The 15,799-nt window shown below is 41.9% G+C and overlaps 1 protein-coding gene across 1 annotated transcript; it reads left to right on the top strand.

Annotated features, from left to right (window-relative positions):
• Positions 1-1,900: 1,900 nt before the first annotated feature.
• LOC124017961 (cone cGMP-specific 3',5'-cyclic phosphodiesterase subunit alpha'-like) lies at positions 1,901-15,390 on the top strand. Its single transcript, XM_046333204.1, has 22 exons — positions 1,901-2,542; positions 3,632-3,784; positions 4,139-4,228; positions 6,015-6,155; positions 6,280-6,354; positions 6,471-6,538; positions 6,658-6,724; positions 7,042-7,089; positions 7,273-7,422; positions 7,820-7,963; positions 8,060-8,125; positions 8,329-8,475; positions 8,970-9,077; positions 9,844-9,953; positions 10,458-10,545; positions 10,681-10,781; positions 10,892-10,999; positions 11,188-11,251; positions 11,407-11,481; positions 11,602-11,685; positions 12,040-12,184; positions 13,483-15,390. The coding sequence occupies exons 1-22, from the start codon at positions 2,081-2,083 to the stop codon at positions 13,530-13,532; spliced, it is 2,544 nt and encodes an 847-aa protein (XP_046189160.1). The 5' UTR covers positions 1,901-2,080; the 3' UTR covers positions 13,533-15,390.
• Positions 15,391-15,799: the final 409 nt, after the last annotated feature.

Here is a 15,799-nt window from a genome sequence, read left to right as displayed (position 1 = left end):
ACATAAAGATATAAAACTGTATTTTTTTGTGAAGAATCAACAACAAGTGGGACACAATCATGAAGTGGAACGACATTTATTGGATATTTCAAACTTTTTTAACAAATCAAAAACTGAAAAATTGGGCGTGCAAAATTCATGTCATGCAATAAAATGCAAATTAATTACTTAAAAATCATACAATGTGATTTTCTGGACCTCTACATGCTTTGTAAGTAGGAAAACCTGCAAAATCGGCAGTGTATCAAATACTTGTTCTCCCCACTGTATATAAATTATCTTTAGGGGGGCAGGGCAAAGCGTATTATGAATGTTTTGTAACTTCATGAGGTGTTTTGTAACTTTGTGGTACACCCCCAACTGTACAATCCATCAGGTTGGTTACAGTCACCTGTGAAGTTTGTTTACAACCAACCACAAAGATCTTCGCCAAGCAGCATCCGATCAGGGATCTACAGTGTGGAAAGGTGATGATAGGCTGATTAATCAGTAGCAGATGGTGATGGAGGGAAAGTCCTCCATATGTTTTATATCAACACAAGTCACCGGGTTGGTGTGGCTGCCTTTCTGGACACAGTGCTGCTTGTTCTTCACTTGGAGTCTGTTGACCCTAACAGAACTGAGAGGCAGCAGCCGGTTCACACACTACTACAATGACAGACCGTGGGGTTTGATGGAATGGGATCGCTTTTTGAACACAACCAATCCAAATTGATTGCAGACTTTATGTATCTAGTCTATTGTTGTTTCCCTATTCGTCTCATTGCAGCCAGCGACGTTATTACCACATGGCTTTCTTCATGAGATTAACTCCTAGGTAGGGTGTCCATGTGACTAATCCATTCCACTGTACCAGGCCAGGCCCCATATCTCTCCTTCTCTGTCAGGGAGGACATCCCACTAATCACTTTTACTTAATAAGGGATTTAGACTGCCAGGTCCCATTGATACAGATCTTTTATGGCCTTGCTCTCTGACTAGAATTCAGTGGCTTGCTGTGTTGGCTGGGAGAGAGAAAGACCCATTGTTCCCCGTAAACACATTATGGACCGGTCTTAATCCCACATATGAAAATAGACAGAGAAACTTGCCCTGTCCTGCCTTGCCAGACTGTGTGATAGGGTTACAATAGGACCATCTTTCTCAGAACTCTGATTCTCCTCACTTGGCAAGGCTTCCAGACTGCCCTATGACAGTGAGATTGAGGTCATTAAGATCAAGCACTTCTCCCAACACTGTTGACATAATGCAGTAGGTTTATCAATGTTTTAGTGGGGTGGTATGCACACATCCATGAAAAGACTTGTCCCAGGTGCCTTTTGTTCCACTCTATGTTTACCACACTGGATCCTACCAAGACCAAAACGGACTGGTCAAAGATATTACAGAGGAAACTCATTTCATTTAGCTCCTTTTTGAAATGCTTCACTGATGCATTTAACCTACCTACTTGGAATTTGTCTTCACTTTGAATGTAAATACAGGTAGGGCAATTCTTATGAAAACAAATCCCTGTGAGAGAGAGTTCTGTGGTGGGGAGGCTGGGACCAGCTATTACTTGCATGATCCCTCCACAAACCTTTCTCGAATGTTTGCTTGGAACTATAGTGGAGAACTGAAGAGTGGTTCCTTAAGGTCAACTGTCCAACTACTTTCTACTCAAGTGGGAATATTGGGTGGATAATATATTTTATGAGTCAAAAATTTTGTCCCAAAATGAATATTCTCTACCACAGCTGCAGTAGGGAGATAGCGCGACAAAACAACCTGCCCTGCTTGACTCAGATTGGATTGTGCAATATAAAATGATCCGTGTTGGGATTTGCAGGTTAAGAAAGCTTAGGGCTTTAATGTCATGATGTCACATTAATTAGCGGGCCCTCTTATCCTTTCAGTCTGTAAGCCACTACATTCTGTCAGCTTGTGCAGAGTAAAGGACGTTTTGGTGATTTGTCCAGCACCACAGCAGAGGATGCAGGTCGGTGCAAACGGAGGCCACTAACTACCCACCGTTTACACCTTGCGACTTGTCCGGGTGATGCGTCTGTGAGAGAAGGGAGGCAAACGAGAACAATTCAAAATGGGAGACAAGGATAGTGTGGAGAAGTACCTGGAGAACAATCCCCAGTTCGCCAAAGAGTACTTTGACAAAAAGTTGAGCCCGGAAGTGATCGCGACAACGTTCGCAGAAAATCTCAAAGATCAATCTTCCTTCAAAGATGTCTCCCAAATTCAGGAGGCCAACATCATCTATGACCTGGTCAAAGAAATGCAATCGCAAATCGTTATGGAAAAGGTATTGCACAAGGTCCTGCAGAGAGTTTGCTTGATTTTGAACGCAGACCGGTGCAGTTACTTTGGTCTTCGAGCTAGAAATGGAATAGCTGAGCTTACAACGACGCTCTTCAATGTCACCCCTACCTCCAAATACGAAGAAAACCTTGTCAACCCCTCTAATGAGATTGTGTTTCCAATCGATATGGGTGTAGTTGGATACACAGCGCACTCCAAAAAGATTCACAACATTCCGGATGTTACAAAGGTGAGTGTCATTGTCAGCAGGTGCCCAAGCGCCAACGCGCATATAAAATGGGTACATGCGCCAAAGCGGGCGTAAAATGTTACCAAAAGCAATCCCAATGTAAGAACACTTGTTCTGTATGCACACTGTTCTTGTCAGATAAATGGAGACGTTGTATACATTTTTTTAAGTCATTCGTTTCACACATAAGTTTGACATTTGAACTTATGTAGATTTGAGAAGATAATGAAAGTGCAACGTGTTCATCCATGTCTGTTCTGTGTCATCTATTTTTGTTAAATTCACTTTCATGGAATTTTTTGAAGGTGTTGCCTATAGTCGTCTGTCTGGCATTGATTATCTGAGTCCAGAAGTCTGACCAATGCAAACTTTGATTAGTTCCTTTCACCAAGTATGCAGTGAAGTTACATGTATCATTGAATAAGGGATGCATTTTAAATGTTAATGTGGCCCATGTGTCATGGTTGTTATCCCTCTATATAGTGCAGAAAATCCCTTTTACCTCCAGAAGCCATGAAACTGTCTTTATTCTGGTTAATTTGTCATGAATGAATTGCATAGGCCTACATTCATTTATCTACACAGTATTTTATTCTTTAGTTCATTTCATATTTTATCATATTCAAAACATAACTGTTTTATGATTGCAAAACTGTTTATGTTAAACTGGGGATGACTGAAGATAAATGTTGTAATTGGTCAACATATATTTCTGCATGAACACCCTACTGAATGTATAAATTAACTACAGAATTCAAGTAGGGGTTCAATCTGGGCTTTGTTAGCCAGAAGATGTCCATAATTTGGCTACTTTGATTAGCCCATCATATTTTCAGTGATATGAAAAGCATTTTTATTACTCTTGAGATAATGGTAATAGAATTGTGGCATTTCAATGACATCCATAATGTGCAGGTTACAAAAACCATGGCAAGCAGAGGTACGTGTTTTGTCTAGTGACTGTGTGCTCAGTAGACCTTTACACACGGCATTCTCTTAATTCAGGGCTAAGGAGGCTTTTAGCCCTGGGCTTATTGCAGTGTGAACGCGACTAATGTCTTGATCCAATATACTTTATTTCACTTCCAGAATAACCGCTTCAGTGACTTTGTGGACAAGCAGACAGGATACAAAACCAAAAACATGCTCTCATTCCCCATGATGGCTGATAAGGAATGCCTTGGTGTTGCCATGGCACTAAACAAAATTGGGGCTGAAGAATTCTCAAAAGCCGATGAGGAAGTAAGTCCTGAGCTCTCAAAGGCAAATACCAGTCTTAGAAAAGTTTCTCAGTATTAGTCTTTATGAAAATACCTTTCAAAAACCATACGATTAATACATAATAGCACAATTCACATGACATATACATACACTGTATAGCCTACATTGCCCTAATAATTTATATTACTTTAAAATAAATGCTAATACTGCAATAAAACTACCAGGGGCTCTCTAGATCAAGAGAGGTGGCAATACTGCATATTCATTGTTAGCACTGTGTGAGGGGTGTATGGCATCAGTAGTCTGGAGGACATCGCATCAGATGAATGCCTGTTTGCTGAACTGAGAATTGATTTAATCTGATTTGGTTCTCAGCTCTGGAACAAGTACTTGGTCTTTGCCCAAGTCATTGCCACGCAGCATCACACTGCATACATGTTCAACGTGGAATCCAGGAGGAGTCAGGTAAGAACCCAGTGTAATCCCACCATTCAGCATGAGCTGTCATCAACTGTGTCAATTATGCTGGCCCTTGAATACAAAAGACAAAGTTCACCAAGGCAATTTGCTATTAGTGTTTGAAGAATATGAAGAGTGGTGTAAGGTATCAGTCATGCACTGCATTCGGAATGTATTCAGAACCCTTCCTCTTTTCCACATTTTGTTACATTACAGCCTTATTCTAAAATTGATTTTTTTTTATCCTCATCAATCTACACACATTACCCCATAATGACGAAAACAGGTTTTTAAAAATGTTTGCAATTGTATTAAATATTTAAAAAACAGAAATACCTGATTACCATAAGTATTCAGACCCTTTGCTATGAGACTCGAAATTGAGCTCAAGTGCATCCCGTTTCCATTGATCATCCTTGTGATATTTCTACAACTTGATTGGAGTCCACTTGTGGTTAATTCAATTGATTGGACATGATTTGGAAAGGCACACACCTGTCTACATAAGGTACCACAGTTGACGGTGCATGCCAGAGCAAAAGCCAAGCCATGAGGTTTGAGACGGGATTGTGTCGAGGCACAGATCTGGAAAAGGGTACCAAAAAAACATTTTTACAGCATTGAAGGTCCCCAAAAACACAGTAGCCTCCATCATTCTTAAATGAAAGAAGTTTGGAAGCTCTTCCTATAGCTGGCCGCCCGGCCAAACTGAGCAATCAGGAGAGAAGGGCCTTGGTCAGGGAGGTAACCAAGAACCCGATGGGTTTTTCCAGAAGGACAACCATCTCTGCAGCACTCCACCAATTGGGCCTTTATGGTAGAGTGGCCAGATGGAAGCCACTCCTCAGCAAAAGGCACATACAGCCCATTTGGAGTTTGCCAAAAGGGCACCTAAAGGACTCTCAGAAAATGAGAAACAAGATTATCTGGTCTGATGAAACCAAGATTGAGCTCTTTGGTCTGAATGCAAAGCATCACACCTGGAGGAAACCTGGCACCATCCCTACGGTGAAGCATGGTGGGGGCAGCATCATGCTGTGGGGATGTTTTTCAGCGGCAGGCACTGGGAGACTAGTCGGGATCAAGGGAAAGACAAACAGAGAAAAGTACAGAGAGATCCTTGATGAAAACCTGTTCCAGTGTGCTCAGGACCTCAGACTGGGGTGAAGGTTCACTTTCCAACAGGACATCGATCCTATGCACACAACCAAGACAACGCAAGAGTGGCTTCAGGACAAGTCTCTGAATGTTCTTGAGTGGTCCAGCCAGAGCCCGGACTTGCACCCGATCTAACATCTCTGAAGATACCTGAAAATAGCTGTGCAGCAACCTGACGGAGCTTGAGAGGATCTGCAGAGAAGAATGGGAGCAACTCCCCAAATACAGATGTGCCAAGCTTGTAGCGTCACACCCAAGAGACTCGAGGCAGTAATCGCTGCCAAAGGTGCTTCAACAAAGTATGTGATATTTCAGTTTTTTGTTTTTTTATACATTTGCAAAACCATTTCTAATTGTCATTATGGGGTAGTGTGTGTAGATTGATGAGGATAAAACAAAAACAATTTAATCAAATTTAGAATAAGGCTGTAACGTAACAAAATGTGGAAAAGGTCAAGGGGTCGGAATACTTTCCGAATGCACTGTGTATCAATGATCATCATACTATACCTTCATATAAGTTAAAGTTTCCTGTAAAGCCGTGTTTTACCATGCAATCCATGACTTAACCATTATAACAGTTTCCCCATCAAAAACAACAACAACATCTATTATTCTCCCCTTGTTTCACTAGGTCCTTCTGTGGTCTGCCAGCAAAGTATTTGAAGAGTTGACAGACATTGAGAGACAGTTCCACAAAGCTCTGTACACTGTGAGAATCTACCTCAATTGTGAAAGATACTCCGTGGGCCTCTTGGACATGACCAAAGAGAAGGTTTGTTACTGGTGTATAATATACTATGGCATATTGCTGTTTTGTCACTGTCTTGAAATGGGCGCCATTTTGGATCTGCTCCCTGTGTGGTTTCGAAATTACTGTCTTCCCTCTCTTCTTGCAGGAGTTCTACGATGAGTGGCCAGTGAAGCTGGGAGACGTACCGCCGTACAGCGGACCAAAAACCCCTGACGGAAGGGTAAGTAAGCATCCATTTTCCATTGATATGATTCTCTCTAAGCACTCGGCTCTTTTCTCTACTGCCTCGTCTATTACATAATCACAGCCAGTGAATGTTGTCCTGTGCATCTGCAGGAAGTCATCTTCTACAAGATCATCGACTATCTCTTAGAAGGACCCAAAGAGGAAATCAAAGTCATACCGTAAGTACCAGTAGCTTCTTGTCATAAACCACTCGTTATTATGCTTTCTGAAGAAACCAAAAAGTCTGAAAGTACCAAAATACATCACTCACTGTCTTACTCCCTCTGTTTCATTGTAGGGGTCCTCCTATTGACCACTGGGCCCTGGTGAGTGGGCTCCCCACTTACGTGTCAGAGAACGGCTTTGTAAGTTGATGTGAAAGAGTGCATGTAGTCCATACATTAACCACAGACCATATACTATCCTCACGCATGTAGGGCCAAATGTACATTGGAGACTTTTGAGAGTGATTTGACTGTTATTTATTTATTGATCCATGTATGTTTATTTAATTTGATCCCTCAGGTCCTCGGATTGATTGGGATGGGGGTGGGGGTGTAACTTAATTTTGTATGTATGTATTCATGTTTGCTGGCAATAATATTCTGAAAAAACCAACAACATTTGATTGCGAAAAAGGAGTGATTTGACTTAAATATGTCTTCTTCCTCTTCCGCTGTAGATTTGTAACATGATGAATGTTGCCGCTGATGAGTACTTCACGTTCCAGGTGAGGACTATGGTATTGAGTATAGGATGACCTTGGTGTTACAATATATCAAGTCATCAGCAACATGTGCTATTTGAAGACGACCACCAGCCCTCAGATTGGTGTTGTATCGCTAAAACGCAATAATCTAGGGATCCTTCTCAAAGCGTTTACTAATCGACTTCATGCCGTTTTGTCTTTCAGAAAGAGGCTGTGGATGAGTCAGGTTTCGTCATCAAGAACGTCTTGTCCCTTCCCATCGTCAACAAAAAGGAAGAAATTGTGGGTATTGCCACTTTCTTCAACAGGAAAGATGGAAAACCATTCGATGAGCACGATGAACAGATCACTGAGGTGAGTGCACAGACATCCACTCTCTCTCTCGCTCTCTCTCACACTCTCGCACTTTCTCGGCAGCGTAGCCTGGTGGTTAGAGCGTTGGACTAGTAACCGGAAGGTTGCGAGTTCAAAACCCCCGAGCCGACAAGGTACAAATCTGTCGTTCTGCCCCTGAACAGGCAGTTAACCCACTGTTCCCAGGCCGTCATTGAAAATAAGAATATGTTCTTAACTGACTTGCCTGGTTAAATAAAGGTAAAATTAAAAAAATTAAATTTCTCTCTCTCTTTTTCTCTCTCTCTCTTTTGCATGTTCTCTCTCTCTCTCTCTGTCATATCAACCACTTATCTCATCATTCCTGTCATGGGTTGTGAACGTATGAGGTGCTAAAGACCTGTCTGCATTGTTCCAGGCCCTCACCCAGTTCCTGGGATGGTCGGTGTTGAACTGCGACACGTACGACAGACTGAACAGAATGGAGTGGAGAAAGGACATCGCCCAGGAGATGCTCATGTGCCAGACTAGATGCACCAACATAGAAATGCAGAGTATCCTGGTGAGACCTGAGACATGTTAGATCTTAGACCTTCTAGACAGTGGAGATTCACAGGGGAAACTAGCCTCATGGGACGTACCTTTTCTCTTTCCACAGAACACAAAGGAAAAGTTTGATGCGGATCCAGAAGACTGTGACCAGAAAGAGATGTACAAACTCTTGGTAGGATCATGTTTCAGGCTGCCAGTGAAAGTGGGTAGAGACACAATGATAATGTGGCAGAGTGGTGTGAGGGATCAACTTGGACAAGGGCATGATACCAAACACAGAACAGGTTATGAACAGGTTAATAACACTTTCAACTGCCTGTGAAAGTGGACTCGGCAAGTTAATAAACATTTGGTTATTCATTTGCCCTTGTGTAGAGATCAAATTGTCCTGTGGCCATAGACGTCGACCTGCTACTGTTCTCCTTCAGTGACTTCCCTGTGACTGAGCACGGCCTCATCATGTGCGGGATTCGCTGCTTCTTTGAGCTGAACGTGGTGGAGAAGTTCAAAGTGCCAGCAGAGGTCAGTCCTGAAGCCCCTGGCTAGTAAAGCAATCATGTTTATTTGAATGTAGTTATTTAGTTGTAACCTCAGCATTATACAGTAAATGTCTCCAGAATGCATTGCAATGTATAAACTGTGCATGACTCAATACATTCCTTTCGTCAAACTACTAGGCTATGTCTTACTGGTTTGCTCATACAAATCAAATCAGATGTTATTTGTCACATGCACCGAATACAACAGGTGTAGACTTTACCGTGATATGCTTACTTACGAACCCTTTCCCATTAGTGCAGAGTTAAAAAGTAAGGAAAAGAGCAAATAGAATAGAAAATAGCAACAATAAAATATCAATAACGAGGCTATATACAAGGTCCCGGAGTCAATGTGCAGGGATACGAGGTAGTTGAGGTAATATGTACATGTACTGTAGCTCATGGTAAACGTGACGAACAGATCATTGGTCAAATATCCCTCATGTCATACTGTTTCCTTTTTCCATGTACAACCAGACCCTCACGCGATGGATGTACACTGTCCGGAAAGGTTACCGTGACATCACCTACCACAACTGGAGACACGGCTTCAACGTGGGCCAGACCATGTTCTGTCTTCTACAGGTGAGTCCCTTTACTCCTAGAGCACCAGTACTATCACCTGATACCTACATCGAATTACAGAATGTCGGTGTATAACCTCACCAAAAGAAGAGTAGTTAAAAGTTCATGTTTGTTTAGAGACATTGATGCTGCCAACCAATGGCTGCCCACTAATGTAGGTCAGGGAGGTGGGTCAACTGTTTGATAATAGATCGATCACCCCACCCCTCCCATTTTGTTTGATAATAGATCGATCACCCCACCCCTCCCATTCTGTTTGATAATAGATCGATCACCCCACCCCTCCCATTCTGTTTGATAATAGATCGATCACCCCACCCCTCCCATTCTGTTTGATAATAGATCGATCACCCCACCCCTCCCATTCTGTTTGATAATAGATCGATCACCCCACCCCTCCCATTCTGTTTGATAATAGATCGATCACCCCACCCCTCCCATTCTGTTTGATAATAGATCGATCACCCCACCCCTCCCATTCTGTTTGATAATAGATCGATCACCCCACCCCTCCCATTCTGTTTGATAATAGATCGATCACCCCACCCCTCCCATTCTGTTTGATAATAGATCGATCACCCCACCCCTCCCATTCTGTTTGATAATAGATCGATCACCCCACCCCTCCCATTCTGTTTGATAATAGATCGATCACCCCACCCCTCCCATTCTGTTTGATAATGGATCATTTTTTTTGTGTGATGTTTTTTGTGAAGTAGAAAAACAATAAGAGAAAATATAATGGATCAGCCCTTTTGCTTCACAGACTGGCAGGCTGAGGAAATATTACTCTGACCTGGATGCCTTTGCCATGGTGGCCGCTGCATTCTGCCATGATATTGACCACAGGGGGACCAACAACTTATACCAGACAAAGTAAGAACCCCCTTCGTTTACCTATGAGCATTCAAAGTGCAGATTGACGTTTATTGTCATGAGTCTTGTCTTGGAGGCAGAACTGAGCGAGTTCCCCTTAGATAGACCAGCTGCAAAGTCAAAACTGGTTACATTGTAAAAGGGTTAGACATTAGGGTTAGCAGTGTGGGTAAGGTTAAGGTTAGGGTTAAGGTTAAGGTTAGGGTTAGGCATTAGGGTTAGCAGTGTGGGTACGGTTAGGGTTAAGGTTAGGGTTAGGCATTAGGGTTAGCAGTGTGGGTACGGTTAGGGTTAAGGTTAGGGTTCGGTTTAAAATCAGATTTGATGACTTTGTGGCTGTGCCAGATAGCGACCACTCTGCAGAGCTGCTGTCAGAACAAAATGTATGACGGGGGAAATAAATGCCAACCTGCACTCGAAGCACATAGTTTAGTTATCTGTTATTGGTTTGGAATGTGCCGTTTGGGGTCTAACGACTGGGTGTTACCCCTCTCTGACCTGCAGGAGTGGATCGCCTTTAGCCAAACTACACGGATCCTCCATCATGGAGAGGCACCATTTGGAGTATAGCAAGACGCTCATGGCTGAGGAGGTTAGAGACGCCTGACTCCAGTGTCTGTGTCCCAAATGGCATCCTATTCCCTATAGAGTGCACTACGTTTGGCCAGTGTTTGTGCACAAGGCATTTGCGGAGTTGAACTTACATTTTTCTCTGCTCCTCCTTCAGAGCCTGAACATCTTTGTGAATCTCCAGAAGCGTCAGTTTGAGACGGTACAGCACTTGTTTGACGTCTGCATCATTGCCACTGATCTGGCCTTGTACTTCAAGTGGGTTTTTACAATCGTTGTTATCTCTGATATAGCTGCTTCTTAATATACTGAATCAGTATCATCTATCATGTGCAAACTGCCAATTTGACTGATGGTCTGGCCCCCAGAAAAAGAACAATGTTCCAGAACATTGTGAACGCCACTGAGCCAATGGAAACCGAGAAGGAAAAAATCGATCATATCTCCAACAACCCAGTCAGGAAGGAAATTATCATGTGAGTAGGAATGTTCTTCTGTCCTCAATCTCGGGGGTTTGCTACGCGATTGCAAACTTGAGGCAGTTGGCCACTTTTCTTAAAGTGCACATTGCCACAGTTTATGGTTGCGTGTATAACATTAATGAAGATTCTTGTATAATTCTGGAATAATTCCTCTAACAGTACTGTCCCTTCTTGTGTGTCAGGGCCATGATGATGACAGGTTGTGACTTGTCTGCCATCACCAAACCATGGGATGTCCAGAGCAAGGTGGGTGCTATATCTGTCCACCATGTCATGAAACAAAGCAACACAGGAAAACAAAATCCCTTTTTCCATTTCCTCCAAACAATATAGACCACAGGAAGCTCCGAGGTGCAGATTAGTACTGATACATTCTTTGCTGCCAATTCTCCACCTCATAGGTGGCTCTTATGGTCGCAGCTGAGTTCTGGGAGCAAGGTGACTTGGAAAGGACCGTTCTCGATCAGCAACCCATTGTGAGTTTGTGAGGGGGGAGACTCAGTTTATTTACAATATATGTTTATAGAGTAATCACTGAACATATGTTAGTTCTCTGTTTGTGTTGATCTTACTTCATCCCGTTCATTGCTCCTCAGCCCATGATGGACAGAAACTGTGCGGCAGAGTTACCTAAGATGCAGTGCGGTTTCATTCAGTTTGTGTGTGCGTTCGTGTACAAGGTAACTGCCTGGCTGGTTGAAATTCAACCAAGCCCTATTTTTTTTGTGTGTCTTAATTCATTGGGATCGATTAGAAAGAAATCAGCTTGTGGTATTTGTCTTTTTATTTTTGGAAACGTAATCATCCTTATAAAAATAGATGAGATCAGTTTCTCTGTGAACTATCAATATCAACTTCTGTGACAGGGCCGTCCAGTTTAGACCACCTGAGAGCCTAGTGGGCTTATTTATCTCTAAGTGTGCACCAGATAAACTCCCCGGCAGGAATGTTTGCACCGTAAAGGAAGATGTCAGGCTGAGTGACAGTCCCGGGTATGTGAATGCTTGCGATAAATGGGGCCTACTTGTGTGCAGGAATTCTCAAGGTTCCACGTAGAGATCACCCCCATGTTTGATGGGCTGAACATCAACCTAAAGAACTGGAAAGAGCTGGCCGACATCCACGCCGCCAAGATGGCGGCCATCGAGGAAGAGAAAAAGAAGCTTGAGGCACCACCAGGTGACATTTGAAATACATTCAAGTCTCAAAGAAATCAGGGTTGGAGTCAGTTTGGAATTTGGAATTTATTTCAATTCAAGCCATGAATTGAAGTTCTATTTTTAATTGAATTTAAGAAGTTTTAAAAATCTAATGTTTACATCCTATTGGACGCCATATGTCAAAATAAACATTTATTATAAGATAAGATAGTACTTTAATAATCCCCCAAACGGTGATTAATAAAGTGATTTACCCGGAGTGTACAACACATTAAGAACACCTGCTCTTTCCATGACTGACCAGGTGAATCCAGGTGAAAGATATGATCCTTTATTGATGTCACTTGTCAAATATACCTCAATGAGTGTAGATGGTGTGGAGACAGGTTCAAGAAGGATTTTTAAGCATTGAAACAATTGAGACATGATTTTATATGTGTGCAACTCAATATTAGGAAGGTGTCCTTAATGTTTGTTTTGTATACTCAGTGTAATGACGGGTAGAAGAAATTAACCATTTTAATTTCATTGAATTAAATATACTTCCTTTAAAGGGTAAATCTGCAGTTGCTAGATGCGTTTTATGTCTTCTAAATGAGATGTACCCACTGATTCTTGAAGAATATAACTTATAAATGCCTCATGAGCTTAGTTCAACTGTCGTACCCAATCAGAACCCAAATAAGCCTGTTTTACTCCAATGTTTGTAAACAAAGTACATGTAAACAAACACTATATAGCCTCAAACCATAGTTAAAAGTATAATTTTGATATCGTGGATGGTCAGTCCTTTCATCCATAGCACTGTCTATGAGTGGTAACATTTCTCCAGCTCCATCCCCTCAGCTTTTTTACCGAAACAGGGGCGGGGAATACGCTTTGTTTTTGTTTCAACTGCTGATTTCCTCTTTAATTCAAATTCAATTCCAATTCTGCTTCCTGTGGGGTGTGGCCAATTCTAATTCAAGAATTTAATTAGAATTAAAGGGAATGCTATTGTACAATCTCCAGAGAAATATCCATACCACTAAGTACCATTATTTTAGACACAGTGCCTGAGGCTTGTCAATGCACACACTAGCCAAGGCTCCAGTGGTCATTCAGGCCACAAAGTTACCTAACCTTGGTGTTAATGTTACCTAAGTAGACAAACTGAGACAGTCTTCTTACTGTTTATATTGCTGCTTCCTGTCTTGCTATTAAATCAAATCAATCAAACTTTTGATTGGATTTGTCTTGCTATGCATGTCATTGCTGTCTTGCTGTGTTGCTACTTGCTGGCTAACTGTCCTGCTGTCCGGTTTTCTGATTAAACAGCAGATGAGGTCCCAGAAGGGGGAAAGTCCAAGACCTGCACCATTGCCTAACCCCCTGGAGTGTGCCTCTGCCCTTGCCGTGTGGCGGAGGATCCCTAGGCGCAGCAGGCAGTCAGTGTGAAGTTGTATCCCTTTGTGGACTGACTTGATCGCTTCCCCTCATTCTCAGGACTTGATAAGCCAATCCTGATGGATCAACACAGATGTACCAGCAGTTGGAGCATTACCATATCTGGACAGCACAGTTAAAGTAGAGCATATCTTTCACAGATAACTAACTATAGGTACTACTTAATCGACAACTAACATCATCTATGTAATGAAACAAACATTACATCTTAACATCTGCCAAATGGCATATACTGTATTTAAAAACTATTTATTGAGACACATTCTGCTCGGGGAAATAATTAGCTGTACATTTTTATCCATACTCTGATGGCCCATAAAGATATGAGGGTGAGAGTTCAGTGGACAAACTTTTATAACTGAGCTGTTTTATGAGAACAGGAATACTTCTAAATATCTTATATACACATCTCAAGATTTTTTTTACAAACAAATATGAGTACAAATGATAACACAAACTCTGTAGAAAGAGAGAGACAGACACTGCTCCTTTAGAAAGCTGTGCTGTAAGAGCACACGCTTCTTCCCATAACTCAAGCTTAAAAGGTAAACTTGCTACTGTGTTTTAGCAAGTGACAATTGACTTTACCGAAGGTTAATATTAGCAGCAATGCTGAAAACGTGCACACTCCTCTGAGCCTTGTGAAGGTATATTTGTGTTAATATGCTAAATATATATTTTTGGATTGTTTGTCAGATTTTCTACTTGGATGTATTTTAAGAGTCTTTAGATCGTATGAACTGATGATCGATCTGGTTAGAAGTCGCGTTTGAGCATCAGGTATCCATTGCAAACTGTGTACAATTTGAAACTGCACAACATTTTCCCAATAACTTGAAAATGTAATATACATATTACTTGCTATTTATACATATGTGTATCATATATTGAAATGCAGTAATCTTTTAAAAATATAGATTATGCTATTATGTATGTGCATTCTCCCAAAAAATGTAGTTCATCACATAGGAAATGTATGTAAAATATGTACAAATTAAATCTACAATTTGCTTGTTACTAGGAGGCAAGCCTCGGAAATGTTCTATCAGGTTCGTGTGTCTTCAAGTACCTGACCATAAGATGATTTGATGGGATTGAGTTTGCTTGCCAGACAGCTTTTGAGATCTGCACAGCTTTAAACTTTAAATACCCTACTTACTGTAGATCAAGCAGGCTACCGAAGTCTTATCATATCTTTCTGTTTGTGAGGGCCATCATGTTTGTTTGATGGAGTACCAGCCTCCAATGTGGTCTCAGGCAGGCCAAAGTCCTTCTTTTCTTTGTTTGACCATTCGGGGACCTGTGTAAAATGTACTTATGCAACAGTGAGAAAGTTCATTGATGAACCCGATTGAATTGCAATGGGGTTCTCATAAAAATAACTCCTTACAAGTCCTGCCGAGACATCTCCTTTCGACCTACTGTAACAGGTGACTGAGGCGTCTGCGGAGGCAGTGGCTGTAAGCAGGAAACAATGCAGGCAAAGTTTGATTCTTTGCTTATGCAACGTGCCCTGTCAATCAAGAGCACTAATCCAATAAGAGTGGCTTTGACATTCAACCTGCATCTTAAATGGCTTCTCTGAATCTTTGTTCCTAAAGCTGCTAGGCAGGGCAGGCCACTCGGCCTGGAAAGGTATATCTACTAAGAAAAATGTATATAACATGTTCATCTACTAATTAAATTGAGAGCGATTAGAATTTGATGTCTGATGAAACGAATTCTACTGTATGTACGTGTCATAAGATGTAACGTGTTAACAAAATAAAGGCATACATCAAAGTCTGGGGGATTCTCGTCACATTCTTTACACCTGCCCACTGAATTCACTTTTACACTTGAACAATTTTACCCACTACCCTTGAAACAAGAGGAGATGGTGGGAGGAGCTATAAGAGGACAGGCTCATTGTAATGGCTGGAATGGAATCAATGGGATGGTACCAAACAAATCAAGCACATGGAAACTGTTCCATTAACTCCATTCCAGCCATTACCCGGTATCATACAGCTCCCCACACCAGCCTCCTCTGCCTTGAGCTGGACTAGCACATTGACATGCTGAATGAACTTGAAGAACCTTGGGGTAGACAGCCCTCCTCATGACGCCTGTATCGTGCTTGGGGATTACCCTATCAAGCTGGATTAGCCCTGGAAAAAGAAGATCAGCCGACTGGCGTGCTGCCGTG

The sequence above is a fragment of the Oncorhynchus gorbuscha genome, unplaced genomic scaffold (genome assembly GCF_021184085.1).
Source record: "Oncorhynchus gorbuscha isolate QuinsamMale2020 ecotype Even-year unplaced genomic scaffold, OgorEven_v1.0 Un_scaffold_35:::fragment_2:::debris, whole genome shotgun sequence".
In the NCBI taxonomy this organism is placed as follows: Eukaryota; Metazoa; Chordata; class Actinopteri; order Salmoniformes; family Salmonidae; genus Oncorhynchus; species Oncorhynchus gorbuscha.
The sequence above is the reverse complement of the archived record's forward strand: the minus strand, read 5'-3'. Positions and strand labels throughout refer to the sequence as shown.

Coding starts and splice junctions, on each gene's coding strand:
- LOC124017961 (XM_046333204.1), top strand. CDS start 2,081: ATGGGAGACAAGGATAGTGTGGAGAAGTACCTGGAGAACAATCCCCAG. Junction 3,785..4,138: donor TCTCAAAAGCCGATGAGGAA/GTAAGTCCTGAG, acceptor TTTGGTTCTCAG/CTCTGGAACAAGTACTTGGT. Junction 10,782..10,891: donor GATCTGGCCTTGTACTTCAA/GTGGGTTTTTAC, acceptor TCTGGCCCCCAG/AAAAAGAACAATGTTCCAGA.